We start from the raw sequence: 17917 nt of genomic DNA, 5'->3' as shown, positions 1-17917 counted from the left end.
CCCCCTGAACTGCTGCTTTCTTTGGAGATTTTCCTAATTGTTCTTGATTTCTTCCCTTCATATGAACTTTAGTGCCAGCTTGCCTAGTTCCAGGCAAAAGATTTTTTTTTTTTTAAATGTTTGTTTATTTTTGAGAGAGTGCAAGTTGGGGAAGTTCAGAGTGAGGCAGACAGAGGATCAGAAGTGGGCTCTGTGCTGACAGCATAGAGCCCAATTCAGGGCTCGAAAACACGAGCCGCAAGATCATGACCTCAGTAGGAGTTAGACACTCAACCGACTGAGCCACCCAGGCCCCCCACGAAAAAAGTTTTTTGATCTTTTTGTTGGGATCACACATCTGTAAAGTAATTGGGGGTAACTTGCATCTTTGTGTTACTGAGTTGACCTGTGCAGGAACAAAGCATCATGCCATTTGTTCAAGTGTACCTCTGTGTCTTTCGGGACTGTTTTTAAAGTTTTCCTGCTATAGATTTTACACATTTTTTTTTTAATATATGAAATTTATTGTCAAATTGGTTTCCATACAACACCCAGCGCTCATCCCAACAGGTGCCCTCCTCAATGCCCATCACCCACTTTCCCCTCCCCCCCACCCCCCGCCAACCTTCAGTTTATTCTCAGTTTTTAAGAATCTCTTATAGTTCGCCTCCCTCCCTCTCTAACTTTTTTTTCCCCCATGGTCTTCTGTTAAGTTTCTCAGGATCCACATAAGAGTGAAAACATATGGTATTTGTCTTTCTCTGTATGACTTATTTCACTTAGCATAACACTCCATACATTTCTTATTAACAGTTTTATCTTTTCTGTTGCTCTGTAAACTGTACGCTTCTTTTTACGTAATGAGGGTTTTTGGCTTTGTTTTGTTTTTTTAAGATTTCTTTCTTTCTTTTTTTTTTCTTTTTTTAAGTTTATTTAACTAATCCTTACACCCAGCCTGGGGCTCAACCTCACAACCCCAAGATCAAGAGTCGCCAGCTCCTCCCATCGAGCCAGCCAGGCACCCTGAGGGCTGTTGCTTTCTGTGTGTTGATTTTATATCCTGTCATCTAACAGAATTCTTTCATTGAGTTGGTTTTGTTTTTGACTCTCTGAGTTTTCTAGGTGTAGTGTATCACCTGCAAATAATAGTTTCACTTTTTCTCTGTTGATTGTTATGCCTCTGATTGTTTTTCTCCAATTGGAGGTAGCACTCTGCCCCGTTCCCGATCTTACTGAGAATGAGTCTAGTGTTTGTCCATTAAGTAAAACCCTGATTTTAGAACCGAGAAGTCTCCGTAAATACACATGTGCTTGCGTGTCCTCATCTGTGTAAACTTAAAAAGCATACGTGTGCTTGTGTGTGATTGAGATGGGTACGTGTATGCACGTATCACACGTACTTTGCGTCTCAGGGTACAAGAGTGTGTGCCTGTATGCAAGTCCGTGCTAGTGAAGTATCCATTTCTGTTTTCGTGAGGAATTTTTTAATCACGTATGTAGTTCAAGTATTGTCAGGTGTTTGCAGCATCTTTGTGGAGATCAGTCTTTTCTTAGCTATATTATAACGGCATGTTATGTCAGTGGATTTTCAAAGATTAAACAGGTCTGTATTTTTGGAGTAAGTGCCGCTTAGATATTATATGTTACCGTTTCAGTCTGGTGTTGGATTCTGTTTGCTGATATTTCGTTGTGGATGTTTGTGTTGACGTAAGAGATACCGTGTAATTTTATCTATCCTATTTATTGATCGATCGGTCTTCTAATCCTGGTACTCCTTGCCGTGTGGACTGAGAACCCAGAAGGTTCTTACTCTCCATGGCAGTTCACAGGCTCACTTGGCCTGGACCAGCTGGGACGCCCTGCTCTGGGTGGCCAGTCAGCTCAACTCTGCAGTCTTGGGCAGTCTCAGCCGTGGCATCTGGATCAGTGGTATGAACCCTTGTTGATGCAGACTTTGTAAGTGATATAAACCCCTTATTGATGAGGACTTAGTAAGTAGCAGGGCCGTGGGGCACATTTGCTGAGCGCTTCTCTTCTGAAATACGAGTTCAGTGTTCGCGGTCGCCCGAACTACTCCTGGCAGCAACTCTGGAAACCTTCTTGCCTCCTCCGTTGGGGCTTCTGTACCCCCTGTTCGGGCTGGGGTGGAAGGGTATCTCGAGTGTTTGAAGGAAAAGTGTTCCCTTTGATAAATCAGTTGTCCTGCTTCGCTGCAAATACCTTTACGATGTCTGCACGCCTCAGTGATAGCTTGGCTTCATATACGGTTCTGGGTTCAAAATCCTTTTTCCTTTGCAAGCAGTGGGCAGTTCTCTGTGGGTTTTTCTCAGGTGAGAAGTAGAATGGCAGTTCCCAGGGGTGCCTAAGGGTGTTTTTTCCACCCTTGTAACTTTTTAGGATTTTTTTTCCTTAATTTTTCCGCTTTGGGTATTTTGTCAGGAAATGTGTAGATCTGTATTTTCCTCCCAGTAGTCCTGTTTGCGAATTGGGTGGCCCCTTTTGATGCGAAGGCTTACTTGATTCTTCAGCTCAGGTATCGTTTTCAGTTGTTTGTTTTTTTTTTTTTCTCGTTCGTTGTGAAAATGTCAAATCTGTCAGATTTGGCTTTCATATCTCAAGCTTTATCTCATTTCAATTTCTAGTTATCTGAGAGATTTCCTAGATTATATATTTTGTGTCCCATTTGTTATTTAAGCCTGTTCCTTGGGGATTTTAAAAAATTCAACAATTTGGTCTTTAATCTCTAAGCATTTTGTGATGGCTGTTTTTAGGAGAATGTTCTCATGTTATGGAAGCAATACCCTGCTTAATTTGTTAAAAAATATAAATCAGTGGAGGGGCGCCTGGGTGGCGCAGTCAGTTAAGCGTCCGACTTCAGCCAGGTCACGATCTCGCGGTCCGTGAGTTCGAGCCCCGCGTCAGGCTCTGGGCTGATGGCTCAGAGCCTGGAGCCTGTTTCCGATTCTGTGTCTCCCTCTCTCTCTGCCCCTCCCCCATTCATGCTCTGTCTCTCTCTGTCCCAAAAATAAATAAATGTTGAAAAAAAAAATTAAAAAATATATATATAAATCAGTGGAAAAACTGTAAGTTGTTTCCTTTATGAAATTGATTCCATTATTGCTGACCAGCTCACCTTGATGCTTAGCTTTTACTTACTCGCTTTTCCTCAATTGGTGAGAATTCTTGATTTTTTTAGTTTCAGTTTTTGAGAGAAAAATTACTAATAGCTAACGTGAATATATTCACCTAATGACCCCATTTTGCGCTTTCCCTTGTGGAGGGGAAGTCTGCGGAGCTCTAGAAGTTAGTGGATTAGCGATACGTGTTTTAGGTAGATATCACTTGATTTTTTTCTTCCAGTGTTTTTATTGTGGTAAATTACACATGACGTGAAATTCATTCACTGTTTTAACCATTTTAAGATACCCAGTTCATTGGCATTAAGTACATTCACATTGTCAGGCAACCATCACCATCAACCATCTCAAGAATACTTCTCATCTTGCAAAACTGAAACTCTCTTCCACATCAGACAATAACTCCACTTCTCTCCCAGCCCCTGCAGCCATTCCCCTTTCTGCCTCTGAGTGTGATGGCTCATTTAAGTAGATTCGCACACTGTTCATCGTTTTGTAACTGGTTTATTTTCAACGAGCATAGTGTCCTCAGAGTTCGTCCATGTTGGAGCAGGTGCCAGGATTTCCTTTTCTTTTTAAGGCTGAGGATGACTCCGTTGTACATACGGACCACATCTTGCTTATCTCTTCGCCTGTCGGTGGACGCTTGGGTTACTTGTATGTTTTAGCGATGGTACGTAATGCTGCTGTGAACATATAAGTAGCTCTTTGAAGGCCCTGCTTTCAGTTCTTACAAGCGTACACTCAAAAGAATTGCTGGATCCTATGGTAATTCTATTTGTTTAGTTAATTTTGAGAGAGAGAGTTGGAGGGGCAGAGAGAGAATCCCAAGCAGGCTCCACACTGTCAGCTCAGAGCCCGACGTGGGGCTTGAATTCACAAACTCTGACATCATGACCCGAGCCAAGATCAAGAGTTGGATACATAGCCAACTGAGCCACCCAGGCGCCCCCGGTAATGCTATTTAGAAAAGAATTTCTTTGGGGCGCCTGGGTGGCGCAGTCGGTTAAGCGTCCGACTTCAGCCAGGTCACGATCTCGCGGTCCGTGAGTTCGAGCCCCGCGTCGGGCTCTGGGCTGATGGCTCAGAGCCTGGAGCCTGTTTCCGATTCTGTGTCTTCCTCTCTCTCTGCCCCTCGCCCGTTCATGCTGTCTCTCTCTGTCCCAAAAATAAATAAATGTTGAAAAAAAAATATTTTTTTAAAATAAAAAAAAAATTAAAAAGAAAAGAATTTTTTTTTAATGTTTCATTTTTGAGAGAGAGAGAAAGAGAGAGAGAGAGAGGCAGAGAAAGAGAGAAACACAGAACCAGAAGCAGGCTCCAGGCCGCGCCTTCCCTGCATCAGGCTCTGTGCTGACAGACACCACCCTCAGGAAAATCATCCGTGTCCAACACGGATGGAGCTCATGTATGTCCTGGTTTGCCTGAGACCGTCTTGTTGCACCTGTATTCCTTCTGGTTTAACATTTACCCCACACGGAAGTTTTTGGCTTGGATGGTGAGCGTGTGGCCACCCTAATTACAGAGGCTCTGAAGTGTGTGTGGCCACAGTGCCCGCAGCCAGAGCGTTCTTACCATCCGACCCTCATCTGGCTGCTGTGTGCACTGAAAACCGGGAGCCACCCAGGCTGCTCAGGTAGGCCTGTGGTTAATTTCCCTTCACTTCCGCTGCCGACAGGGAACCCTGGGCCCTCCCGATGGGCCTGGGGATGCTCCAGGGCGCCATTAGAGTCCGCCGTCCTCTCTTGCGGTGCCCAGCGTGTGCCCTGCGTGCAGCTCTGTGTTCCGCAGCTCTCAGTTCTCCTCTTCTCGACCCCACATCTCCGGAGTCTCCTCAGAGACGCCTGCTCTAGGTAACAGTCTCTGTTTTTATATCGCTTTGATTTGGACCATGAGAGGATTTCGTTTTCTTTTCGAGTCTGGAAAGTGACTGTGTACCTTCGGCGTCCTCTCCTGAATTGGAATCAACTCTTATTGTCAGAAAGCTGTCCTTGGGGCCCCCGAGTGGCTCAGTCGGTTAAGTGTCTGACTTTTGATCTCGGCTCAGTTCATGACCTCATGGTTCGTGAGTTCGAGCCCCATGTCGGGCCTTGTGCTGTGTGGAGCCTGCTTGGAATTCTCTCTCTCTCCCTCTCTCTGTGTGCCTCCCCTGCTTGCGTTTTCTCCCAAAATAAATAAATGAACATTAAAAAAAGAAAAGTGGTCCTGGAGAAGGGTCTTGATCTCTTTGCCCTGTTCTTCCCTGCCAACCTGTTCAGTACTGATGCTGTCTGTTTTCAGCCATTGGTCCTTTTTCATGTTTGCATCTTTCCCCCTGAACCCTGTGCGGTACTCTGCCACACCTGTGACGCCAAGCCTGGCAGCATAACATTCAAAGTTTGTTGTTGTTGTTTTAATTTTTTTTAAACATTTATTTATTTTTGAGACAGAGAGACAGAGCATGAACAGGGGAGGGGCAGAGAGAGAGGGAGACCCAGAATCCGAAGTAGGCTCCAGGCTCTGAGCTGTCAGCACAGAGCCCCACGCGGGGCTTGAACTCACGGACCACGAGATCATGACCTGAGCTGAAGTCGGCCGCTTAACCAACTGAGCCACCCAGGTGCCCCAACATTCAAAGTATGTTAAGGCACTTTCCCTGCGATAGACCTCACCCTGACGTCTCGGGCGTTCTTCAGCGCAACCAACCATGTCGCTGCAAGAGAGGGGTATTTGAGATGTGCTGTTTGGACCAACACAGGGAGGAAGTAGAACACTTAGCCACACAGGTGGCCCCAGGTAGCTAGCCCCCGTGAGGGTCAAAGTCCAAGATGAAAGAGCTGAAGCAGGAGGTGCGTCCGGCAGGAAGGAGGAGACCGTGGATGGGCCCTACGCGCACCCTGTGAAGAGGGGGCCGGAGGCCCTGCTAGGAAAGGTGGCCAGAGAGAAGGCCAGGGAATCCGATGCTTGTCCATTTGTGTGGTGTTGCCCTGGCAGGAGCTTTACTCACCTCACGTCCCCCAAAACTCAGCCCACTGGCAGAACGGGAACTCCGTTGGTTTTCTGGTTTGGGGGTTTGGTTTTTAGGGGGGCAGTTAAAGGAACCAAAGACAGGGGCGCCTGGGTGGCTCAGTCGGCTAAGCGTCTGACTTCGGCTCAGGTCATGATCTCACGGTCCGTGGATTCAAGCCCCAAGTTAGGCTCTGTGCTGACAGCTTGGAGCCTGGACCCTGCTTCGGATTCTGTGTCTCCTTCTCTCTGTCCCTCCCCCGCTTGTTCTCTCTCTCTCTCTCCCTCTCCCTCTCCCTCTCTCTCTCTGACTCTCAAAAATAAATAAACACTTAATAAAAAGAACCCAAAGGCAGTGTATTTCCATTATGGTTTGTTTGATTGTACAATCCGTGACATAAAGTCAGATTTTCAGTGTTCATAGTTCATTTTACCGGCGAACTTGGTCAGCTCCTGTGCCCACACATCTCCTCCATGTTACCGGTTTCGATCACCGTGCCATTACAGGGACCAGTGTCATTCAGGGATGTGGCCGTGGACTTCACCCAGGAGGAGTGGCAGCAGCTGGAGCCGGAGGAGAAGACCACCTACCGGGACGTGATGCTGGAGAACTACAGCCACCTTGTCTCCGTGGGTGAGGAGAGCCTGCTGTCCGGTTGCTGCTTTGGGGGGCGGGGTCGGGGGCCTGCCAATTTAGTGATTTTCTTCCCTCAAGTTTGAAGAAATAAATGATAGCACCATTTAACTCTTTTTGGGCTCCCGGTAGGCTATTGGTCTGTTTAATCCTCCATCGAAACGTCTGGATTTTGCTAAGGTGCAAAACCGGGCACTCAATCAGGCAGCCTCCGAGGCAGCATCTTGGACTCAGAGACCTGAAAGGTGTGCAGCCGGTCCTAGCCTGCCTCCATTCCTCACTCACAGGGTACGACAGCACCAAACCGAAAGTGATCCTCAAGCTGGAGCAGGGAGAGGAGCCGTGGGTAGTGGAAGGTGACCTGCCGTGTCGGAGTCGTCCAGGTATGTCAGGAGCACGTTACGGTTTTAAACATGGTGGCCCCAGACCCCTGGGAGTCACTGAAGGCTGCTCTGAGCCCAGGCGCCCGTGTGGGCTGCTTTCCTTTTGCATTTGATTTGCACTTGTGGGGAACCTCCGCGTGAGCCTGTGCTGAGGATCCGGTGCCTTTCTCCTACCCCCGTCTCCCCCCTAGTAACTTAGCCTCCCCCCAGTAGCGCAGAATTCCTTTGTTTTCTGGCGTTCAGAAGTCTAAGAGAAAAATTAACTTGAGACTCTCACGTTCATTCTTTTTGTCTTTCCTTCCTTGCTATGAAATGCCTTGGGCTGGTTTTCTGCCCATTTCACTCCTTCCTCTGTGCACTCAGCCACCAAAACCTGTCCCTTCCCTGAGCTGCTCCGCCGAGGGTGCACCTGTGCTCTGTTTGGTGGTGCTGAATGCAGGCCCTAAATTGTTGAAAACGGACCTCTGTGCTTTGCAGCCAAAATACAACGCAGACACAGAGTTCGGGGTAAAGAGGAACAGTAGCTGTGTCGCTTTGCCGGCCAAAGGAGGCTGCAGCACGCTGTGGCCTTCAAGACTCCAAGCCCGCCAGGAGGAGGGCACTGGCAGTTTTATAGGGAAATACAGGATCTAGCGGGTCTCGACAGAACTGTACATGCCGCCAGCATCGCTATTCTTCAGGGGGGTGATGGGTTCCTGAATGGGCTGAGAAGAAAGGAGAGGAAGACAGGAAGAAGCTTACTTTAAAATTGAGCTTCGGGGGGTGGCTCAGTTGGTTGAGCATCTGACTTCGGCTCAGGTCGTGATCTCACGGTTTGTGAGTTCAAGTCCCACATCAGGCTCTGTGCTGACAGCTCAGAGCCTGGAGCCTCTTTCGGATTCTGTGTCTCCCTCTCTCTCTCTGCTCCTCCCCTGCTCACTCTCTGTCTTTCCTTCAAAAACAAGTAAACGTTAAAAAAAAAAATTAATGGGGCGTCTGGTTGGCTCAGTCGGTTAAGCATCCAACTTCAGCTTAGGTCATGATCTCGTGGTCTGTGAGTTCGAGCCCCGCATCGGGCTGTGTGCTGAAGCTCAGGGCCTGGAGCCTGTTTTGGATTCTGTGTCTTCCTCTCTCTCTGACCCTCCCCCATTCATGCTCTGTCTCTCTCTGTCTCAAAAATAAATAAATGTTAAAAAAATAAAATTAAAAAAAAAATTAAAATCAAGCTTCAGGGCACCTGGCTGGCTCAGTCAGAGGAGCACACAACTCTTGATCTCAGGGTTGTGGGTTTGAGCCCCACACTGGGTATAGAGATCACTTAAAAATAAAATCTAAAAAAAAAAAAAAAAAAAAAAAAATTGAGCTTCATGGAAGCATTACTGCAGCCATTTTGATCTTTGTTCAACTTTATACTTATTATTTATTTTGAGAGAGAGAGAGAAAGCACGGGTGAGGGAGGGGCAGAGAGAGAGGGAGAAAGAGAAACCCACCCAGGCTCCACACTGTCCACACAGAGCCCGATGTGGGGCTTGAACCCACAAACTGTGAGATATGACCTGAGCTGAAGTCAGACACTTAAACTGTCTGAGCCACCAGGTGCCCCAAGATTTAATAAATATTTTAGAGCTTCCCCTGAAGTATAGATAGGTTTTGAGTGTAGCCAGTGCTGGAAGCCACATTGAATGAACAAGGGCATGAGCACAGGCTGGTGGTTGGGAATAAGTGGGCATAGCCTGGCTTCCTGGAGCAGGAGGTATTTTTGGAAGACTAGCAAATTGCTACTTTGAGTATATTTGTGAATCCAGGTAATTGAAAAGTCTTACTGGTGAATGATAAATTCTCTGTTTTTTCCTATTGGTATTTGGGGCTTTGGGGCCAGGGATGGTGTAGATTTCTGAGCGCAGAACTGTCGGCCATTGCACTGATTGTGGATGAGAGCAGCTAATGATAATAGCTCAGAGGCTCCAAAAACTTGTAAGATACGCAGAAATAAAAGTTAATACTGTGGGGGCCACTTTAGAAATCTGACATTCAAGGTTTTGTACAAAATGAAACCTGCGTGTATGGAAACTCTTTGTTCTCAGGATTCATTTGGTGTTACGTCAGGGACATGGCTGGTCTTAGGAAATCGAGGTCAGCAAGTTGAAAGAAATTCATGGGTATTTGTTTCATATCCTATACTATTCTGAGCGATTTGCATGCACTAAGTTGGTCCTTTCCCAGCCCGGTGGTCGGGGCATATTTCAGCTGTGTGAAGCCGCATCACAGTTAAATACCTTGCTCAAGTCCCAGCCAGTAGTGGTGGATTTGAATCAAGGTAGCTTCATCTCTGTCCTCTTAGCCGCCACGCTCTGTTGTGCAAATAAGGGCAGTTAGGCTTATGTAAGCCCGTCAGAACACTTCACAGAGCCGATCTGAGCGGCCGGGTCTCTTGCCATCGGGTCCATCTTGCATTTCTTTCAGACAGTTATGTGCCTGGAAGGAACTCTCCTTCCAGGTGAAGGTGAACCAGGGATGGGGAGTCGGAGACTCCCAGGGGAGAGGGACTGGGGGACAGGGGTGGGGGACTGTCTCTAAAGGTGAGGAGATTGGAATTTTTAGAATGATTATTTGGATTTACGTACAGAGTAGAAAGGCAAAAATTTCGGAAGGGTCTGGGCTAGTGAGAACGTCACCATGGTAATCTTAAGTGTGAAGCAGTATATTACAGTTTAACGTAAATGGTGATCTCTTGCTTCCAAACGTACGCCATACTTGATTATTTTCTTTGAATGTTCGTACATCAGTTACTCTTCTACCGCCTGACCGATGTGCTCCAGATTCCCCCCATGTCCGCCTTAATCTAGTGCTCTTTCAGTGACATTGCCCTCTGCTCATCAAATGTCGGTGAAAGGTTTATTTCACCTTTTCTACCAAAGTTTTGAACATAGTTTGTGAAGTAATAAAGGTACTTTATTCGGTGTGAACTTATTCTCCCTTTTGTCTATAGTTCTCAGTCCTATCCCACTTGTCCCTTTCCTGGGTCTACCCCGTCCCCATATGTGTGTGTATTTGTGTGTGTGTCTGTCTTGTAGGACAAACAAAGGGGAACAGACGATTGTACACTTGTGACTATTTTATTGCAGAGATTGGCCATACAGCCAGAGTCAGCCCATTCTGTACCTGTTGTGTTCAGATTCACAAGGTTTGTTTAATTTTATTCCTTTTTAGAAGTCTGGAAAGTTGATGACCTGATAGAGAGAATCCCAGAAAATGGAGATGACATTTCAAGGCAGGCTGTTTCTACCAACAGCAAAACCCCAAATGAGGAGAGAGAGGATGCATTTGATACAACACATAATGTGGAAACAAGCCTTGTTCCTTCGAGCGTCCTATCTCACACTTGTGTCTCATGTGGAAAGAATTTAGAATCGACTTCAGAATTAATCATCAGTGACGGCAGCTATGCGAGAAAGAAACCCAGTGAATGTAGCGAGTGCGGAAAGACGGACCACGGAGACAAACCCTATGAGTGTAACCAAAATGGGGAAGGCTATTCTCAAAACGCAGAAAGTATTCTTCAGAACGTTCATCTTTTGGAGAAACCCTTTGAATACAGTGAATGCATGGAAGCCTTAGACAACGAAGCTGTTTTCCTCACTCATAAGAGAGCTTATATGGGGGAGAAGCCCTACGAATGGAATGACTCCGGGTCAGACTTCATCCAGATGTCAAATTTTAATGTTTACCAGAGATCACAGATGGAATTGAAGCCCTTTGAGTGCAGCGAGTGTGGGAAATCCTTCTGTAAAAAGTCAAAGTTAATCATACATCAGAGGGCCCACACGGGAGAGAAACCTTATGAATGTAATGTATGTGGGAAGTCCTTCAGCCAAAAGGGAACCCTCACCGTCCATCGGAGATCCCACTTGGAGGAGAAGCCCTATAAATGCAATGAGTGTGGGAAAACCTTCTGTCAGAAGCTACATCTCACCCAACACCTGAGGACTCATTCAGGCGAGAAGCCCTATGAATGTAATGAATGTGGGAAAACCTTCTGCCAAAAGACCCATCTGACCCTGCACCAGAGGAATCATTCAGGAGAGAGACCCTACCCCTGTAATGAATGTGGGAAATCCTTCTCCCGCAAGTCTGCCCTCAGTGACCACCAGAGAACGCATACGGGAGAGAAACTTTACAAATGTAACGAGTGTGGGAAATCCTACTACCGAAAATCTACACTCATTACCCATCAGAGGACACACACAGGAGAGAAACCCTATCAGTGCAGTGAGTGTGGCAAGTTCTTCTCTCGGGTGTCGTACCTCACCATCCATTACAGAAGTCATTTAGAAGAGAAACCCTATGAATGTAATGAGTGTGGCAAAACCTTCAATTTAAATTCAGCCTTCATTAGGCATCGGAAGGTACACACAGATGAGAAACCCCACGAATGTAGTGAATGCGGAAAGTTCTCTCAGTTCTCCTATCTCACCGACCATCCTCCGGCTCCTTTAGGAGAGAAACCCTATGAATGTAACGAATGTGGGAAAATCTTCCTCGACGGTTCAGCCTTCAGTGGGCACCAGTCACTTCCGAAAGGGGAGAAATCCTATGAATGTAACATATGTGGGAAATTGTTCTCTGAGTTGTCCTACTACACTATACATTATAGAAGTCATTCGGAAGAGAAACCCTATGGTTGTAGCGAATGTGGGAAAACCTTCTCCCATAACTCTTCCCTCTTTAGACATCAAAGAGTGCACACGGGCGAGAAGCCCTATGAGTGTTATGAATGTGGGAAGTTCTTCTCCCAGAAGTCCTATCTCACTATCCACCATCGGATCCACTCGGGAGAGAAGCCCTATGAATGTAGTAAATGTGGGAAAGTCTTCTCTCGGATGTCGAACCTCACTGTACACTATAGAAGCCATTCGGGAGAGAAGCCCTACGAATGTAACGAATGTGGAAAAGTCTTTTCTCAGAAGTCCTACCTCACCGTGCACTACAGGACTCATTCCGGAGAGAAGCCCTACGAATGTAACGAGTGTGGGAAAAAATTCCACCACAGGTCAGCCTTCAATAGCCATCAGAGAATTCACAGGAGAGGGAGTGTGAACGTACTGGCTGTGGGGGATCTCCTGTGAAGTCAGAGCCCTCTGAGTATATCGAGATCCAATAAGGAGTCCAAGATCGGTGTCTGAGAGTTCGTGCTTCTGAATGGGGAAAATTCTTCAGGCATTGGATTCATCTTCACCTAATGTTTTTCACAGAGGAGAGTCCCTAAGGATGCAAGAAGAAACAGAGCCTTCAAAGCAAGACCCTACAACTCATTGGACACTAGATAATTTATACAGGCGTGAAACTTGATAACTATTTAATATTTATTTTGGAATTCAAATTGTATTTGCATATCAGGGAATCACACCAAGGCGAGATCTGTCTAAGTAATGAATGTGGGAAAATCTGTTGTCTTGGAAATTGTTATACTGAAAGCCATATTTCTGATGTAAATTCACGTTTATAGGGAAGATACCAGAAGCTATCAGCTCTGAATAAACCATTGTATAAAATCATCAGGAGTTTATAATGAGGACAGTACATATATGGCAGTTTCTATCATGTTTTAAAAATGTGTTCTATCAGTAATTCTATGCAAACTTGGATTTGAATTATTTGGGAAAAGGCAGTATTCTAATTTGAGTATTAAGGTGGCAAAATGTACTAACACGAGATTATATATTGTTGGTGAAACATTTGATAAGTACCAGATAGTTAAATACATAATTTTCTATTTGAAGGTATTTACAAATGGGTTTTTCATGAATGCCCCATCAATAAATTGTAAGCCCGTGGTTTTTATAACGTTTTCAACTACGTTTGAGCAAAAAAAGTTTAAAGTACTATTTTCATAAACTATGCATAGATGATTTGGAGTTAAGTCTGTGTCAGTGAAAGAGGGCCTTGCACTGTGTAGTCTGTAAGATACACACAAGTCTCATGCCATCCTGCATGGGTTTGAGCGAGCCATGTGCCGATACCACGTGATTCAGAAATTTCATCTCTGATTTGATTTGAATACTATGCCATTCTTCTCTGCACTGCTTATTCCCAGTATTTTGGGACAAATGCAAGTTTCTGTCAGACAGCTTTAGTTGATGAACTCCGTGTCCTTTCTCCCCTCATTCCTTGCTGGAAGAGTTTGGGTATCCGCCGTTTCTTCACATGACATAGAATGTGAATCCTGATTCGTGTAAACCAGTCACGAGAACTCTATTCGGACCGCCAGTAACTTGTTTATAGTGGTCACATGACCCAGTTCTGGGCCAACAGAATAGATGGATGTTGGCAAAAGGATAAGACATCGATCAATGGGTTTTACTACTCCAGGAACACAAGGGGGGTCATTTAATTCCTGGACTACATCACATGGAAAGAAGTAATCTAGGATGCAGAAAAGTCATGTGGTGGTAAAGTCAACATTCGTTTATGTGCTTCACAAACTATGGATTTGAGAGGAACTTCCTTCCTTGGATGAAGAGTGTCTAAAACCACAAAATGGCAGCATGCCTAGTGCTGAAATATGCGAAGTTTTCTCCCAAGATTCTAAAAAAAAAAAAAAAAAAGACAAGGTTATTTCCTGTCACTAATTGTATTCAGTATTCTGCAGAAAGACCTAGCCAGGAGAGTAAGGGAAGAAAAGTAATCAGAAGGCATAAGGATTAGAAAGAATTAACACTTTTATTTGCAGATGACGTAGTTCTGTACATGGAAAATTCTGAGGAAACACGTGAGTAAGTTTAGCAAGGTCCGTGCATACAAGGTCATGATGCAAAAAATGTTTTAATATACCAGCAGTGAACATAAAAAGTGAAAAACTTAAAAGCAATACCACTCAACAATAGCATCAAAAATCCTCAAGTGCCTCGAGGGAAAATTACCCAACACCATATTTTCAAAAACTATCCAGGAAAAAAAAAAAAAAAGACAAAACTTGAGAGGGACTTACACGATTCATGGATTCCAGGACAGCCTTAAAAAGGTCTCAATTATCCCCAAATTAATTCATAAGTTCAATGCAATCTTAAAAGTCCTAGTAAATTTTTTTAATCAAAATTAAACTAATTCTCAAATTCAAATGAAAATTCAGAAGGCCAGTAATAGTCAAGGATATCTTCTGGAATAGATGGAACAGAAGAACTTACATTGCTTGATATCAAAGAAGACCTGTCATAAAGCCATAGAGATTATATTATAATTGTGTGGTATTGGCACATACATAAACAAATTGACCATTGGGACAATAAAGGCTCCAGAAACACCCATACATAATACAGTCACTTGGTTTTTGATGAAAATGATAATCCAGTGTAATGGGAGAGATGTTCTTTCTAATAAATGTGTTGCCATTGCGTTTGATAATTTAATAGAAAATAGAAATGTGGATTGAGGTGGATTGCAGATCTAAATATGAAATGTAAAATAATAAAGCTCTAAGAAGAAAACTTAGTAGACTATATGTAACCTTATAGGAAGCAAAATTTTTCTTACGATCCCAAAGTCACTGGGGATGCCTGGATGGCTCAGTTGGTTAAACGTCTGACTTTGGCTCAGGTCATGATCTCACGGCTCGTGAGTTCGAGCCCCGCGTCTGGCTCTGTGCTGACAGCTCAGAGCCTGGAGCCTGCTTCTGATTCTGTGTCTCCCTCTCTCTCTCTGCCCCTCTCCTACTTGTGCTCTCTCTCTCAAAAATAAACATTAAAAAAACTTTTTTTAGAAAGAAGATCCCAAAGTCACTGAACTATAAATTATAAAATAAAATCAGTTAATTTGGATATATTAATTTTTTGAAACTTCTGTTTATCAAAAGGACCCCACTAAGAAAGCAAATAGGCAAGAAACAGAGGGAAAAGATACTTATAACTTATGTATACAACATACGACAGCAGACTTGAGCATACGGGAGGGGTTGGTGAACGTTTTTGGAAGCGGCCAGATAATAAGTACTTGGGGCTTTGTGGGCTGGACAGCCTCTGTGAACATGTCTGTGTCCCAATAATACTTTGTTCAAAAGCACGTGCAACAGCCCGGATTTGGCCTGCAGGTCATAGTTTCCAGCTGTGGATCTGTAACTTAAAAAGAGCGTTTACGGGGACTCCTGGGTGGCTCAGTTGGTTGAGCATTCTTGTCTCAATTTTGGCTCAGGTAATGATCTCGTGTTTGGTGAGTTTGAGCCCTGCATAGGGCACCGTGCTGATAGTGCGGGGAGTGCTTGAGAGTCTCTCTCTTTGTCCCTCCCACATTCTCTCAAAATAAATAAAACTTAAAAAAAAAAAAAAAAAACATTTAGAAGGAGCGTTTACAAATCAACAAGAAAAAAATAGAAAATGGGCAAAAAGATTGGGGACATCAGTTAAGAGGATATCCAGATGATAATCATGAACAGTTACATTATTAGTAATCAGGAAAACGCACATTTAAAATGCCATGTGGAACTACCACCCACCCTCTGAGATGGTTAAAATGAGAAGCATGAGAAAGGATCAAGTTTTGGCAAGGATGTGAGCCGTGGGAAGCGTGCCCTGCTGGAGGTATTGCCAACTGGTATGACCGTTTTGGAAAGCTGTCACTTTTGAACATGCATGCACCCTTTTAACCCAAACCTCGCAGATCTGTGCATTTATGACAACCAAAGGACATGCTAGAGTATTCTTGGCATAAAACTGCAAGAAACAATTCTCTGAAGGCATGCATGCAGTGGAATGAGTGAACCCAAGTGGTATAATTCACTGCAGAAGACTAGAACATTAGGAACAAGTGACCCAGAAGTACTTGCAATAATAGCCCACTTTCACAGAGCTGAACGAGGGAATCCAGACACAGGAGCAAACATACTGTATGACTCCACCTATATAAAGTATAAGAACAGAAAAACTTCTATGCAGTTAGAAATCAGGATATCCGTTAGCCTCAGGCAAGGCTGAAAATGGTATTTATCTGGTGCTGGTAATACTGTTTCTAAATCTGGGTGCTCAATATCTTGAGTGTTCCGTGCACTTAAGATATGTGTATTTTTCTGCATGTATATTATCTTGAAGTCCTGCATAATTTTGAGCAGGAAATACTCCTTAGAGTAGTTTTAATGGCAACTACAGAGATTTCCTACACTGTGACCTTAAAGCTTAATATAAAGTATATTTTAAGTAAAATATTTGAAGAGGTGACAGAGCCATTACATATTTTGTCATCCTTCCCTTTTGCATATATAAATGGGTCCGAACCGCCTCTTCCAATAAAGAACTAATGTGTGTAAACATTTCCTATTTTCTCAAGTTGTTTTTCACGTTCTGAATTCGGGATGCGTCTTCTGCACTACTGTCATAGAGGTGACCTTGCTTGGAGGTAAATACATAAAACGGTGAGTTTGACTTGATGGGAAATCGTACTTAGAAGGTTTCCTTTCAGCAAATGTAAGATACTCCATTGTTGGGGCGCCTGGGTGGCTGTCGGGTAAGCGTCCGACTTCACTCAGGTCATGATCTTGCATTCTGAGTTCGAGACCCGGGTCGGGCTCTGTGCTGGCAGCTCAGAGCCTGGAGCCTGCTTCAGATTCTGTGTCTCCCTCTCTCTCTCTACCCCTCTCCCACTCACGCTCTGTCTCTCTTTGTCTCTCAAAGATGAATGTTAAAAAAAAAATTTTTTTTTTTTTTTTTTTTTTACAGATACTCTGTTGTTAACAGCACAAATGAGTGCACGTGAAAGAAACAGCCCAATTTTGCATCATAAAAAGGATGAGGACTTGGTGTGGGGAGGGAAGAGGGCTGGTTGAGCTCAGTGGCACAGAGGGGTGAGTAATGACATTGGATGGAGCAGACGATGTGGACGTGATTTGATTTCCCATTTAACCTACCAGGCAAAGCTTGCAGTGTAAACAGATGAACGCCTTGCTTAACGTGCAGTCATCAGAAAGTTGGGGCTCGGTGGTGCGGTCCCCCGTGGCAGCTGCCGGTTCTCTCCAGTCTGTCAGGCTTAGCCACTAGGCATGTGGTCAGGCAAGGCCGTGACCCCCCTTCCATGCCAGCCAGAGCCTGCCTCTTTCATCAGGGGGTTGCCCCCCCCCGCCCCGCACCATCCCCATATTTACTGCTGCTCAGCTTGGGGTCAGTTAACTTTTCAGATTTTTTCCCTAAAGTCTCTTAAATATGCCAGAGACATTAACGCGAGCTCACTTACACCTGAGGGCTAAACTTCACCCACTGCCCCTTACTCCGTCCCAAATCATGCCCAGTTTTGTTGTAGGCCCTTTAATGTGAGGGCAAACATGTGACCGCTTGCACAACAGTGTTACAGTATTCCCCAAATTAAATTCTACAGAGGCCATGAAGAAATTCAACTAGTAGGTAACCCCCCGCCCCCTCAGTTGCCACAGTGGTAATCATGACAAAAAAGTAAATTCCCTGTCACGTGAAAGGAATCAAACTGCTCTAACTCCTGAACTCCTCTCAAAATTGGTGAACTAGTTGAATCGTGGACTTGTGAGCAGAGTATGGGGAGAAAATAATGTCAGTCCTCCAAGGGACGACAGGGCAGTTGTGGTCTCTCTGTGAAGGAACACAGTGAAGGGACTGGTGCTTATATCATGGCACCTGCTGAGCCCAGCTTCAAAACTGTGTTCTTTTCTCTACACGATCACCTGACGTGATGCCAGTGGGACAAGAAAGCAAGTGCTGAGCTCAGGCCCACAGGACAGCCCTCCAGCCTGGCAGGAGCGCCCCGGCCGGCGCTTTGCCGCGGGGGGGGGGGGGGGGGGGGGTATAAGCACCAGTCCCTTCACTGTGTTC

The 17917-nt window shown here is 44.9% G+C and overlaps 1 protein-coding gene across 4 annotated transcripts in view; it reads left to right on the top strand.

Moving 5' to 3' along the window:
* The window catches only part of RBAK (RB associated KRAB zinc finger), a 35851-nt gene extending 21777 nt beyond the window's left edge, over positions 1 to 14074 (top strand). For all 4 annotated transcript variants that reach the window (XM_040455806.1, XM_040455805.1, XM_040455804.1 and 1 more), the window contains 3 exons: positions 6609 to 6735; positions 7023 to 7118; positions 10308 to 14074. In XM_040455806.1, the coding sequence (XP_040311740.1) occupies positions 6609 to 6735; positions 7023 to 7118; positions 10308 to 12223 (2139 nt within the window). In that variant the 3' untranslated portion in view covers positions 12224 to 14074. The remainder of the gene's footprint in view (positions 1 to 6608; positions 6736 to 7022; positions 7119 to 10307) is intronic.
* Positions 14075 to 17917: the final 3843 nt, after the last annotated feature.

The sequence above is a fragment of the Herpailurus yagouaroundi genome, unplaced genomic scaffold (genome assembly GCF_014898765.1).
Source record: "Herpailurus yagouaroundi ecotype Mexico unplaced genomic scaffold, PumYag 216, whole genome shotgun sequence".
Taxonomy (NCBI): domain Eukaryota; kingdom Metazoa; phylum Chordata; class Mammalia; order Carnivora; family Felidae; genus Herpailurus; species Herpailurus yagouaroundi.
Note: the sequence above shows the minus strand (reverse complement) of the source record. Positions and strands in the feature narration are given on the sequence as shown.